Here is a 12729-nt window from a genome sequence, read left to right on the forward strand (position 1 = left end):
TGGCGCACGCCTTTAATCCCAGCACTCGGGAGGCAGAGGCAGGTGGATCGCTGTGAGTTCGAGGCCAGCCTGGTCTACAAAGTGAGTCCAGGATGGCCAGCGCTACACAGAGAAACCCTGTCTCGAAAAACCAAAAAAAAAAAAAAAAAAAAAAAAAAATCATTACCTTATTGTCTAATATGCTTTACTTCTCTGCTATAAAATTCATAGGGCTCCTCCTACTCTAATTTCTTTTTATAATGTTTCTAAATGAATGACTATTTTCTACAAAACAAATACCTGCATGATTAGGTGCACTTTGTGAGTTTCTGCTAGTTAGCTCTTATTTATAATGATGTCAGTAGGTCAAATTTAGAAAAATAAGATCAACTCTGCTCATTTATTACAGAAGGATGCTAAACCAAAGCATGCATGTAGAAGTTAAAACAACCTTTGAAACTGCTTAATTTTAATATGCTTATGGGAAACCATTAAGTTCACCAGGAGGGGAAAAACAGTAATGGTAACATTTTACAGAATTTAGGCATCAAAGCACATTTTTTCACAGAAACAAATATAATACTACTATAGGATCACACTCAAGGAAGGTTTATACACAAAGCCATTTGCTATTATGAAAGCCAGTGGTAAAGAAAAAAAACATAAAATAATTGTAATTTATTAGGTTTCTTTTATTATACTTCCTGGCCTGCAGGAGTACTTGCCAGGACACAAAAGAAAAAAACGTGAACTCAGTTCTAAGGATGCTAGCGGGCTCTGGCTGCCATCTTTTCAGGAGTGTTTTCACAGCGCCCCTGAACTTTCCCCACAGACTGTGAGGCTGCTACCTGGAAATTAAAGGATTATTTTATACAAAAACCAAGTGCAACATCAGGACTTAATAATAGTCTGCACAACACATCTTAACAGAAGAGAGAAACTGCCCAGTCCAAAGGGTAAGGCAGTTAGAGAATTAGAGTCGGTAGGAACATAGCACTGGACTCGTGAAAAAGTGACTTGAAAGTTTCTTTCAGTTTTGGGGTTGATTGCTTCTCAATGCACCAGACAGTTCTCTAAGCCCCATTCACATTCACTTTAGATTCACTTTATTAGTGGCATATACAAAGCACCATATAATATAAAATATGAAATGTAGAACACCACGACTATGAAATTAACTGTAGAAATAACTGCTAAGAAAATATAGCAATATTTAACACAGGATTTCTAAAACCATTAAATGTTCTTTACTTTCCCCAAAGCTAATGTCCCGTGTTTTACTTATAGACTTGGTCTATCACGAGTGGCATGTGTCTGCAACTCTGGGGGTGGGCTGGCAGTACTTGCTTCTTCTGTACAGTAATGTTACAGCTGTATACAAACTCCAGAAATGTGGCATTTGGAGTAGTGTTTCCAATCCCTTTCTGGGTGTTCTCCGTCACACAACAGCGAATACCCGGAATGCCTTTCCTCCTGCAGGATTCTGTAAACTGCAAGAGCACAAAAAAGGACACTGAGGTCATCTGTACTTATAATCCTCCCAATAAGTCATGTTCTCTGAGGACAAGGAAGAAAGTAGCTCCAGGAATCCAGACGGCCCAACTGTCTCAGACTGCCATAATTTACTGTTCTGGGGAAGTGCCTGTGATGATGACAGAGTCCTCTCTAGCTATGCTTGCCTGCTACAGTGAAAGTTCACTAAGGAAACTTGAGAAGCCCACGAGGAAGGCTAGTAGTCAATCTCTGGTTTCATGGTATCTGGGGCATGTTTTCATGGATTGCCCCATAGGGTCCGGTACAGCGGAGACAGGCACTGCTCTTTCAACCTGCTGCAGCGACACTGAGACCTCACTTGGCAATTTGCTAACCCCATTGACAGCTATTTACAACTTAGAAGCCAGGTGATACTCAAGCAATATGTAGAACACTAGCTTAGTACCATTTCCTAACTGTGTACATTAGAATACACATTGTATCACTGTCATATGGGCCAAGGCTTAGCTTTGTCAGTTTCTGGAAACATGACAGTGAAATTTAATGTTCAAATTTGGAAAGACTTAAAAAACAAAACTAATAGCACCTCTCTCTCTCTCTCTCTCTCTCTCTCTCTCTCTCTCTCTCTCTCTCTCTCTGTGTGTGTGTGTGTGTGTGTGTGCGTGTGTGTGTGTGTGTGTGTGTGTGTCATTCTCTCTCCCTCCCTTCATCGCCCCTCTCTCTTTTTCTCCACCCAATGTCATTTTGGGGGCTATTTTTATTTTAGAGCAGACAGTGAAAGCAATGCAGAAATTATATATATATAATTCCGTGGTAGGTGTTCATATATGGAGGAGGGCAATTTGAAGCCACCTTTCTTTTTGCAGGGTACAGACCACAAACCCCAGGAAGTGTATGTGTTTGGAGTGTTTCTTTGTGCACAGTGATATTCTAGGCAAGCTTACAGCTCTGAACTTACGGATGCGATGATGTTAATCCTAGAGATTGTTACATGACCTTGGGCACGCCAATCACTTAGCCACCTAAAAGCTCAGTTAACACATATATAAATCAGGGTCCAGGCACTCAGCAGTGCTCAGCTGCTCCTAAAGATTCACCCAGCGAGGATAGTGCTGCATAGTCACAGTAATTAAAAACTGATTGCTTTACCCAGTTTTGCTAGGCTATCACGTGTCCTTAGAATAGTTTTAAACTAAATCTCAGAAGTATAAGGTGTATTGAACGTTATAACTCAGGGACTTACTTTATATGTTCTTCCTGCTAAGGAAGGTCATTAGCCAAGATGCAGAAGTCTCCTTCTCAGCCATGGCCTCCTCCCTCATCTTACCCATGTGCAAACAGGCACTCACTGTATGTTTTACCTTGTGATGGCAATCTGAACTTTCCATAGGACAGTCTTTGTGGTCTTAAAGAAACTACTAGGAACATGATGCCTCTCTGTTATCATTTTGAAATGGGATTCAGAAATATCTTAAAATGTAGTCATCTACACAAACAAATGAAACTTCACAATGCCTTTGTCAATGATGGCGATGTTAAAAAAATTCACTAAAAGTTCATTTCTTTTCATTTTTATCAGTAGTTTATAAAGTGAGCAGATAAATGTCCCAAGCCATAAAAATCTGTCCCACTAATGAGCTGACCAGCATAGGATAGCCTGAAAGAGTTCATTTACATTACACTAAGCATCTGGCTTCAAATCCAAAGGAGAGTTTATTTCTAGGGAAAACAAGACTCGTTGTGTTGGTCAAATACTTTGTCAGATAACTGGATTAGAGAAATACTCAGTGCCTTGCACACCTAGAAAGAAGTAAACATAAATACTAATCTAGAAAATCTGAAAGAGGATGAAGGAAGTTTCCTTTTTATAAGATCAATTAACAAAAGAGTGGTTCTCTGGGTAATCCGATTTTCATGTTGTTTTTCCATAAGCCTGCAGGGAGACAGCCACGTCTGGTACTACCATTCCTCTCATCCCAGAACGAGCAGCAGCCATGCCAGGGATCAAAGTTAACACACTGTTCAGCCACCTAAACACCCTCTGTAAAGTGGCAATGAATCAGACAGTCCGCAGACTAAAATGTAAAATAACGCAATGTTTTTTTCTTTGACCTTACCTTTCTGAGAAGATCCCATTCTGAAAAGAAGCAACGTACATCTTTCTTTTGTCCACAGGCATGACATCCACATAGCCACCATGATTCCGAACCACCCCAGCGTGGACCGCCGCTCTGCAGATACTAGACAGCTGCGGAAGTAAAGGCAATAGTCACCATTAAGAAGAAATCTCCTGCTGGACTTGCCTAGTGTATGCTTCTATAGTCTGAGGTCTCAGCATCTGAGCGTGCGGGCAGTGAGCAGCTGTTTCATGATGGTTCACACATAAAGCAGTGTTTGGAAAGCAACAACTCCAAACCAATTCTCAGCAAGTCTCGGTGCAGAGGCTGAGAGCAGCTGGCGTAGTGAAACCTCTACACCACCAACGTTGGAAACATTTGTCCGGTTCTGGCAACAGAGTTCTACAACCAAAGGAGTACTGAGCAAACTAATTTCTTTTCATTCTTCAAAACACTATTTACCACCATTCTTAAGTCTCAGCCTTCGCTAGTGGATATGGGAACGTGTGTGATGAAACAGTCACATTATGGAGACTAATATTCAGATTTTACTTATAAACGACTCAACCACACCTTGCACATATCTAAGGTCTATTTGCCAGAATGCAGGCATAATGAAATGGGGATTTTTTTGCTCCCTCGTGAAAATAATGTATGCACAGCTATTTTTACTGTGCCATGCTCACCCACTCAGCTGCCAAATCCAAACTAAACAGGGATTCTACCGAAGAGGAGCTTTATTTAATATTTCAGATCCAAATGTTCAATGTTTTAAGTCTTCCAAAAAGTCAAATCCTTTCTTTTGGATCATGGAAGTCTTCCCCAGATCCCAGCACTGGCTACAATCAAAATGTTTTATGGAAATAAATCAATAGCTGGGCATCGAGCCAGGGCTGCACGGCAAGAACTTGCAGTGTTTCACTCTCCCACCATCCTCTACAGCTCTCTGCAGCCTTTGCCCAGCTGCAGGGCCAGCTTTGGGTCCTTATCTCAGTTCACAATGGGGACGGTTTCATAAGGATTTTAAAGCTCACACAAGCGTGTGTGTCTGGCTTGACCTTGCTTTATCACAGTGCTCTGAACTCTGTGCCATCAGTCAGTATTTATTAGCTCTGAGAGCCTGAAGGCCAGGGCATCTAATCCTTCTATTTTAGCTCCAGTACAAAATGCTGTCTGTCAAACACTGTGTGTCCTTCCTCTGAGGAGGAGGCGTCTCATTTGGCAGGTTAAAGGCCAGACTGTATTGGCCACTGTATCCAGGACAGATGCTGCTCATAATAGATGAAATTCTCCATACATTTCAGTATTCCTCTTAGCTATCAAAATAATCAGTATTTTCTCCTGAAAGCTGTGAAAATGCTTGCATAGGACATTCACTAACCCTGTAGGTGTTTTTAGAGTACTGTTTTGTTTGCAAGCATGCAGTTAGTAGACGTTCTCACAGAGTTCAGAGGCCATATTGTTTCCGATCCATACTTTAGAAGAATATATTATTGAAATGATACATTTCATCTGTGAATATAGTGGAATTTAGAACAAATGCAGAATTGATATGGTCTGTAATAGGCTACAAAGGAGATGTCCATAGTAGATTATATCACACACATCTTGTTCTATAAGGAGAAAGAGCAAAGTGAAGGGGGAGAGAAAGCAACAGGAGGGAAGCTGGCTGACTGCGCCTTACATTTCCACAGGTAATTTAACTGGAGAGACAATACATCTTTGGGAGCAAAGAAGACTGGCAGGCTTAGTCTACAGCTCTGCAGTTACTGTGTGATGAGGACCCTTCACACTGGCAACCCACACTTCAGCTAACAGCATATATTATCTACACGTTTCTGAAGGGGGCTCTTAAAGTCATCTCTGGGTAGAGGTCTGACAATACCCTAACCTGCAAAAGGAGTCTTAAAGGTAGAGTAGTGGCGAGTATTTGAAAGAGAATGACTCTTTTTTGTGTTCTGTGTCCTCACTGAGCATAGCTTGGCAGACAAAAGAGAACAGAATTGCCCAGTTGCCACCTTCACAGAACAGCAACTAACTATAATAATGGTCACACTGCCTGATAACATAGGCTAAAGAGAAAAGGGTCCAACGAAGGATGACATCTTAGCTACTATGGACCTCCCAGAGCAAAGGGTAATAATTGAGGAAGTACGAGCACAATAATGACAGAATATTTTCAAAAAAGATGCATTTCAGGTGCAAGACCATGAGCACAGCTGTGTGGATGAACAAACTCCTGACAGCAACTGAACATATAAGAATGCACCAAATCCAGAGCTGCAGGTTTAGGAAGGAATCAAAAGAGGAGGTGAACTGGGCAGGATGTGGACTTCACTGACTGAGATAAGAAAATGAAGGGAAAGTATATAATCCAGGCCTCCTTATGCAACCAAATTTCTAGGCTATTCCACTGAAAGTATACGTCAAGAGGAGACATCCTACATTTGTTTCTGTAACTCCTTAAAATCTACCATATCACTTAAAATCGGAATTCATCACATCATACAAAGACAGAGCTTCTATCTCCACGGGATGCCCATATTCTTTCTCCGTCTGCTCCATCTGCCTTTTCCCTTCCCTTCCTCTCCCCTCTCTCTTTTCCTCCTGATTCCCCTTTTAGCTGCAGTTCTTCTCAGCCCAGAGCCCAGCAATGCTGTCCCTAGTGCCTGCTGCATCCACACTCACCTACATTTCTCACTAGATTCCATCCAGGTCACCAGAACACTCTTCCTAAAGCCCTGTTGATGAATACTGCAGAAGCCACCTGCCACGCCTGCATCCATTCTGAAGCCGTCAACACTAGAGCTCCTGTTCTAAGCACCCTCAAGTCCCAGATTACAACACGGCAGTCAGTTCCCTTTTGTATGTATGTTAACAAATTATGTTTGTGACCCTTTATTACTTGTTAAATGCTTTCTTTGGAAGTGAGCATGTGGTGTATATATTTGGCAAATTTTAAAATATGCAGTTCACATTTCAGACACAGAAGAACGAAAAGAAAGACTGAAGAGAAGTAAATTGCATTTTCCCACCTAAGGATGCCTCCAGGCTCTCTGATTGTTTGATATGTGGGCCAGACACGCAGTAAAAATAATAAAAATAAATAATTTTACAATCATATTTTATATTAATATTACTTTATAATTAGCTATTGTAAAATATATATACCACTTCAGAAAGCAGTTCAAACGTATGATTACCTTGTGTAGGGTAAAGATGCACATCTGAAGAAATACAAGTATTTATATACTTGATGACACTAGGAGCTGCATAATTAGCATACTTACATCAGAATAAATTCTAGATCCAATTACTCGAGCATAATGTGGATTTGCCTGCATGCAGTTTCGAGGACAGTATACTCTGAAAAAAAAAAAAGGCACATAAAGAAAGTGGTAAGCTCAGTGCTTCTTATAAATGAAACCTATATTGAAATGAAGTCAGCATCATAGGCCCTGCTTACCTTAATCGCTCCTGAAACAGATCAACTGTATGAGCCAAAAGTGGGCCCAGTGGCTCCGTTCACTTCCAAGTTTTAACAAAGACATAGGTTGTTTGTTTGTTTATATTTACTGTGAAGCCTTCTGACTTGGGAATTTATATGAGAAACATAAACAAAGCCTCATGAGTTTGTGTGTGGAACTCAGTGTTGGTAGGATTTACTAATCACGTGGCTTGGGAAATCAGAGTGACAGCCTGTCACTGTATTCTTCATAGCATGCTGCTCTTCTCTCATCCGTGACTTTGGTGCCTGATTGAGGGTAATGCCCTTAGTTTCATCTACAAGCAGTTCATTTCCCACTTTGCACCCCCAGGTGGGGCATCTCTATTTCTACTCAGAACACCTACTGCTTTCTCAGCACTTCCTCTTAACGTCTAATAGATATATCTAATTCATCTGGCGTGAAATAAAAATGTATCTCCCTTCAAGTCCTGTTCTGTGCACGTCCCATGACAACACAATGCAATTCCATTATCACAGCAACCTCCGCCAAAGCCTCCATAGTTCTTGGTTTCTCTTGATCTAGTACCTTACAATCAACTGGGCAGTAGTTCTTACAACCACGTTCAGGACGCTCTTCAATGAGCTTTTAAACCCTGCTAAGTACAGACATGACCAGCCACTGTGTGACTTATAGCAACAGTATCTCCTCTGATCTTGCCTGATTTGTTCCTCCCCAATCAATTTGCACATATTTAAACTAAAAATGTAAGTCCTCATATGCCATTTATGCCCTCCAATTATTCCAAAAGCTTTCTACCTCATTGAAGATAAATGGGAATATCCTTACAATATGTTCTGCATAGTTGGTAAGTTTATTTATTTACTGAAAAATAGAATTTTCATATTACATCTCAATTGCTACCCCATCCCGTGCATCCTCCCATTCCTCCCTCCCTCCCGATTTCACCCCATTCCCCTTCCCTAGGACTGTGACTGAGGGGACCTCCTCCCCCTGAATATGATGCTAGGGTATCAAGTCGCTTCTTGGTAGTCTGCTATCCTTCCTCCGAGTGCCATCGGGCCTCCCCATCAAGGGGACATGGCCAAATAAGGGGAAGTAGAGTTCGTGTGAAAGTCAGCCATCACTCTCAACTGTGGAGAATGTCCTGTCCCTTGGCTAGATCTGGGCAGGGGTTTGATGATGACGTGTTGTCCTTGGTTGGTGCCAGAGTTTGAGCAGAAACCTTGGGCCCAGATCCGCGCATCATAGTGTTCTTCTTGTAGGTTTCTAGGACCCTGTGGATCCTTCTATTTCCCCATCTCCTATTTTTCTCTCACCTAGAGTCCCAATAGGATGTCCTCACCTCTATCTCACTTTCCTGGTAAGTGAAGACCTTCATGAGACATACTCCTTGGGCTAATGTCCAGTTATAAAACCAGAGACACTAAATTGGTTAGAAGAAAAAGTGGGGAAGAACCTGGAACACATTGGCACAAGAGACAACTTCTTGAACAGAACACCAACAGCCAAGCCTTAAGGTCAACAATTAACAAATGGGACATCATGAAGCTGAGAAGCTTCTGTAAGGCAGGAGACACTGTCAACAGAACAAAGCGAAAGCCTACAGACTGGGAAAAGATCTTCACCAACCCTACATCTGACAAAGGTCCAATATCCAAAACATATAAAGAACTCAAGAAATTAAACACTACCAAACCAAATAACCTAATTGAGAGATGGGGCTCAGAATTAAACAGAGAATTCTCAACAGAGGAATATCAAATGGCTGAGACACACTTAAAGACATGCTCAACCTCCTTAGTCATCAGAGAAATGCAAATCAAAACAACTCTGAGATTCCATTTTACACCCATCAGAATGGCTAAGATTAAAAATTCAAGCGACACCACATGCTGGCAAGGATGTGGAGAAAAAGGAAAACTCCTTCTTTGCTGGTGGGAATGCAGACTAGTGCAGGCACTTTGGAAATCTATCTTGCACTATCTCAGAAAACTGGGAATAGGGCTTCCTCAAGACCCAGCTATTCCACTCCTTGGAATATACCCAGAAGATGCTCCAGCATACAATAGGGACATATGCTCAACCATGTTCATAGCAGCCTTATTCATAATAGGCAGAACATGGAAACAGCCTAAGTGTTCCTCAGTAGAAGAATGGATAAAGAAACTGTGGTACATTTACACTATGGAATACTACTCAGCTATTAAAAACAAGAAATTTCCAAAATTAGTGGGGAAATGGATTGAACTAGAAATGATCATAATGAATAAGCTAACCCAGAAGCAGAGAGACTCAAATGGTAAGTTTATATGTGGCTTCTCTTCTATCTTTTTTCTATGGACCAATTAAGGGTACTTAGTCCTCCAAGACACAAAATGTGCTATGTGCTCATGCCTCGGGTCCTTTAAGTTCTCTTTGTACGGAGTTCTTCTTCTCCAGATATCTGATTGGCTAGGCTAATTTTTTAAATCTTCTAAAGGCTTGTTTTTAAATTGCAACATCCAGTCCATAATAATTAAACCCATTCCTAGATTCCAAGAAACTATCAATTAATATTTTTTTAAAAGTTACTTCTTCTTAATTTATATTCTCTCCCTTCCTCTCTCTCTCTCTCTCTCTCTCTCTCTCTCTCTCTCTCTCTCTCTCTGTGTGTGTGTGTGTGTGTATCTATGTGTCTATGTCTCTATATGTGTATATTCCCCGCACCAACAAATAGCCACTTAATGGAAATACAAACTAAAACCATGAAAATATCAATTTACATAGTATAGGAGACTCTGAACATGGTAACATGATCATAGTTTTTTATAGTATTAATTTTTAAAAAAAACCTAAGTTGAATTCACCCTTACCAATTTAAATAGATCTTCCTCAGGACATAGCTTCAGTTGTCACTTCTAGAATTTGTGTAACACCACACAACACTTTATACCGAGCATACTTGGTAGACTATGTAAGTCAGAGTCACTTATTTGTAAATAATAAATGATAATTATTGGAAGGTTGATTATTAACAAAGAACCTACCTGGAGTTCTGAGAACTGGACCATGACTCCACTGACTAGAAATGATGTTACCCCATGTGACAACTGCTGGGGATTCATTGTCCTCCTATGGCTGCCAAACCAGCTCCCTTGCCCTAGACCTGCTGCATGTGTAGCCTGCACCTTCTTCCTAACTGGTGTTTAGCCTGCAGAAGATGAGCAACAATGATCGATCTCCTCGATCAACCTGACATAAGTCTAGGTGGGGCACTTTTTTGCATTGTTTTTACTATTATTCCGTACATTAGTAAGAAGGGGTGATCTATTGACTAGTCCTTGACTCATATTTGCCTGTGTGCTGTGAATAAAAATTCTTACAACTCACTTAAGGCATTCAAGAGGTATTTAAAGTTCAAATTATTGACATATAGGGCATATAAGATTTCCATTAATATTGGATAATAATTACATATTATCTATTTAATTGTGATTTATTTCAACATTTACTTCTGCTTGTCCTGCCAGATATGGAATCCCCAAGGACATGAAAATACATCAAGTGTTTCTTCATATTCTTTTTTGAGGTAATTCCTTCTAAAGGATATAGGATAGCTATACCTATGTGCAAGATCAACTGTTCACATCACATCTGAAAGCAAGAGACCTCCCACAGACAGAAAATGAAGAATCCTTTCCTGATCTTATTGGCATTATTTTCAGTGACCAGAGGCAATTAGGTTCCTCTAATTTAGGAACTGGATAAAAATATTAAATGTAAATTAGGTTGATTTCTGTTGGAAGAACTTGTTGTCGAATGGATGTTATTGTCAGTCCCACATGCACATGTTGCAGTCCTAACCCAACACAAGTACTCTTTGGAGACAAGCATGACCTTTATGGAGGTAACTTAGCTAAATGAGGTCATAAGAAAAGAATCTTTATCCAACTGGATTAGTGTTCCCAGCAAAAAAGGTAGACAGGAAAGGACTCTTCCTACTGTGTAAGGACACAGAGTATATGGCTATCCACAAGCTAGAAAGAGAGCCACATCAGTGATCTAGTCAGCAGCACCTTGATCTTGGACTTCTAATCTTCAGCAACGTGAGAAGGAAATCTCTGATATTTATAGCACCCAGTATGGCATTTTATTATAATAGCTTATGTGAAATAATACAAATTATTTGTAGCACGTATGAGCACGTGATAACATGCGTACATTCTGATACCATGGAAAGGACAACACTTCTAGAAGGTACAGTAGGGGTACTTGGGCACACGCAGTGTGTGATGTCTTGTTGCTTCCACTGAGAAGCAATTCTAGATCATAAGCAATTCTAAACCATAAAAGAATCAGAATTTCAGATCAAAACAGATATTACAAGACCAAAGTCACGGACACTGAATAACTATGTAGCAGCCTGCACACAAATGCAAACACTTATTTTTATTGGAAGGATAAGAAACTGTGACAAGCTTTACCTCGGGCAATGAGAAGCCGGTTTATGGAAAGGACAGAGCTGCTCCACTGTAGTTTCACATGTCACAGCTTGAACTGAGAATGAAGGCAGGAAACAAGTGAATTCAGTTGCAAATATACCGTGGGAGGTAAGAAAACAAGTAAGGACTGAGCACTAACCTGTTACTTTAGAGACTGTGAAAGAATTAGCGGAATGATATTTGCTGTGGACAAAAAAGAGATGTCAACCATTTGCTGATGGACATTAGCAACAATGTAAATCCTGGTGCTTCCCAGGGCTTTATCGTCTTTTCAAACAATGTTACTAAAGTGTGTGGACAAATAGTTTAAGTACACATCATCTATTTAATAATGAACCTATACACTAATGCTAAATTCATTAAACAGAACCAGTTTAAGCCTTTACAGCAGTCAGTATACGACAAAAAATTACAAATGACCACTGTCTTAAAGGGGCTGTGGTTTCTCAATTATTCACTTTTGTTAAAGGGTCTACAGTAAATGAATGAACCTCTTCTTGTTGTGTGAACCAGAAAAAGGTAGAGCATAAGATTAGGTATATAATTAGATATTAAATTTTTAACTGGTTTACATATACATAGGTTTTTGAGAAATAAACTGTTATTGAGTTATGACTCATTTGCAATTGATATTTCAATATGGTTCACCCTTTAAATTCCTTGCTTAGTATAAAAATGTAAAAGCTTAACTTTTTTTGTTTCTACCAATTTCAAATTCAATGCTTAATATTCTTCATTTACATTATGGTCCTACAAATTAAGAAGTTTTTTCTTCACACAATGTGGAAACTACAACATGTATCACACTTTGTGTTTTAGTAGTATTTCTATAAGGGACAATCAAAAGTGAAGCTTAATCACTGTTCCTTAATACATCTTTTACCAGTATCTGCCTAACTAATGGTTATTATTTATTAATGATGATTCATAAATTTTTCTAAGTGAATAAACTAATAGCATTGTACTGAAAAGAGATGTTGCTACTGACTAAAACCACACATTTGCACACATAGAAATCAGGACACCAATATAAAAGGGACATTCCAAAAAAGTGACATTTTTTATAATTACAAATTCTATTTTTTGTTGACTTTTTCAAAAACAGATCTCACTATGGGCACTGGGTATCCTGGAACTCACTGTGCAGACCTGGCTGGGCTTGCACTCAGAGAGATTCACTAGCTTCTG

At 39.8% G+C, this 12729-nt stretch overlaps 1 protein-coding gene across 1 annotated transcript in view; it reads right to left on the reverse strand.

The window, feature by feature from the left end:
• Positions 1-638: 638 nt before the first annotated feature.
• The window catches only part of CRISPLD1 (cysteine rich secretory protein LCCL domain containing 1), a 36885-nt gene continuing 24794 nt past the window's right edge, over positions 639-12729 (reverse strand). Inside the window, exons 11-15 of the mRNA XM_084765447.1 lie at positions 11681-11724; positions 11524-11596; positions 6881-6956; positions 3591-3721; positions 639-1469 (exon numbers count right to left, since the gene is read on the reverse strand). Of these exons, the coding sequence (XP_084621573.1) occupies positions 1418-1469; positions 3591-3721; positions 6881-6956; positions 11524-11596; positions 11681-11724 (376 nt within the window). The 3' untranslated portion in view covers positions 639-1417. The remainder of the gene's footprint in view (positions 1470-3590; positions 3722-6880; positions 6957-11523; positions 11597-11680; positions 11725-12729) is intronic.

This window comes from Acomys minous, assembly GCF_964271855.1.
Source record: "Acomys minous genome assembly, chromosome: 1".
NCBI lineage: Eukaryota > Metazoa > Chordata > Mammalia > Rodentia > Muridae > Acomys > Acomys minous.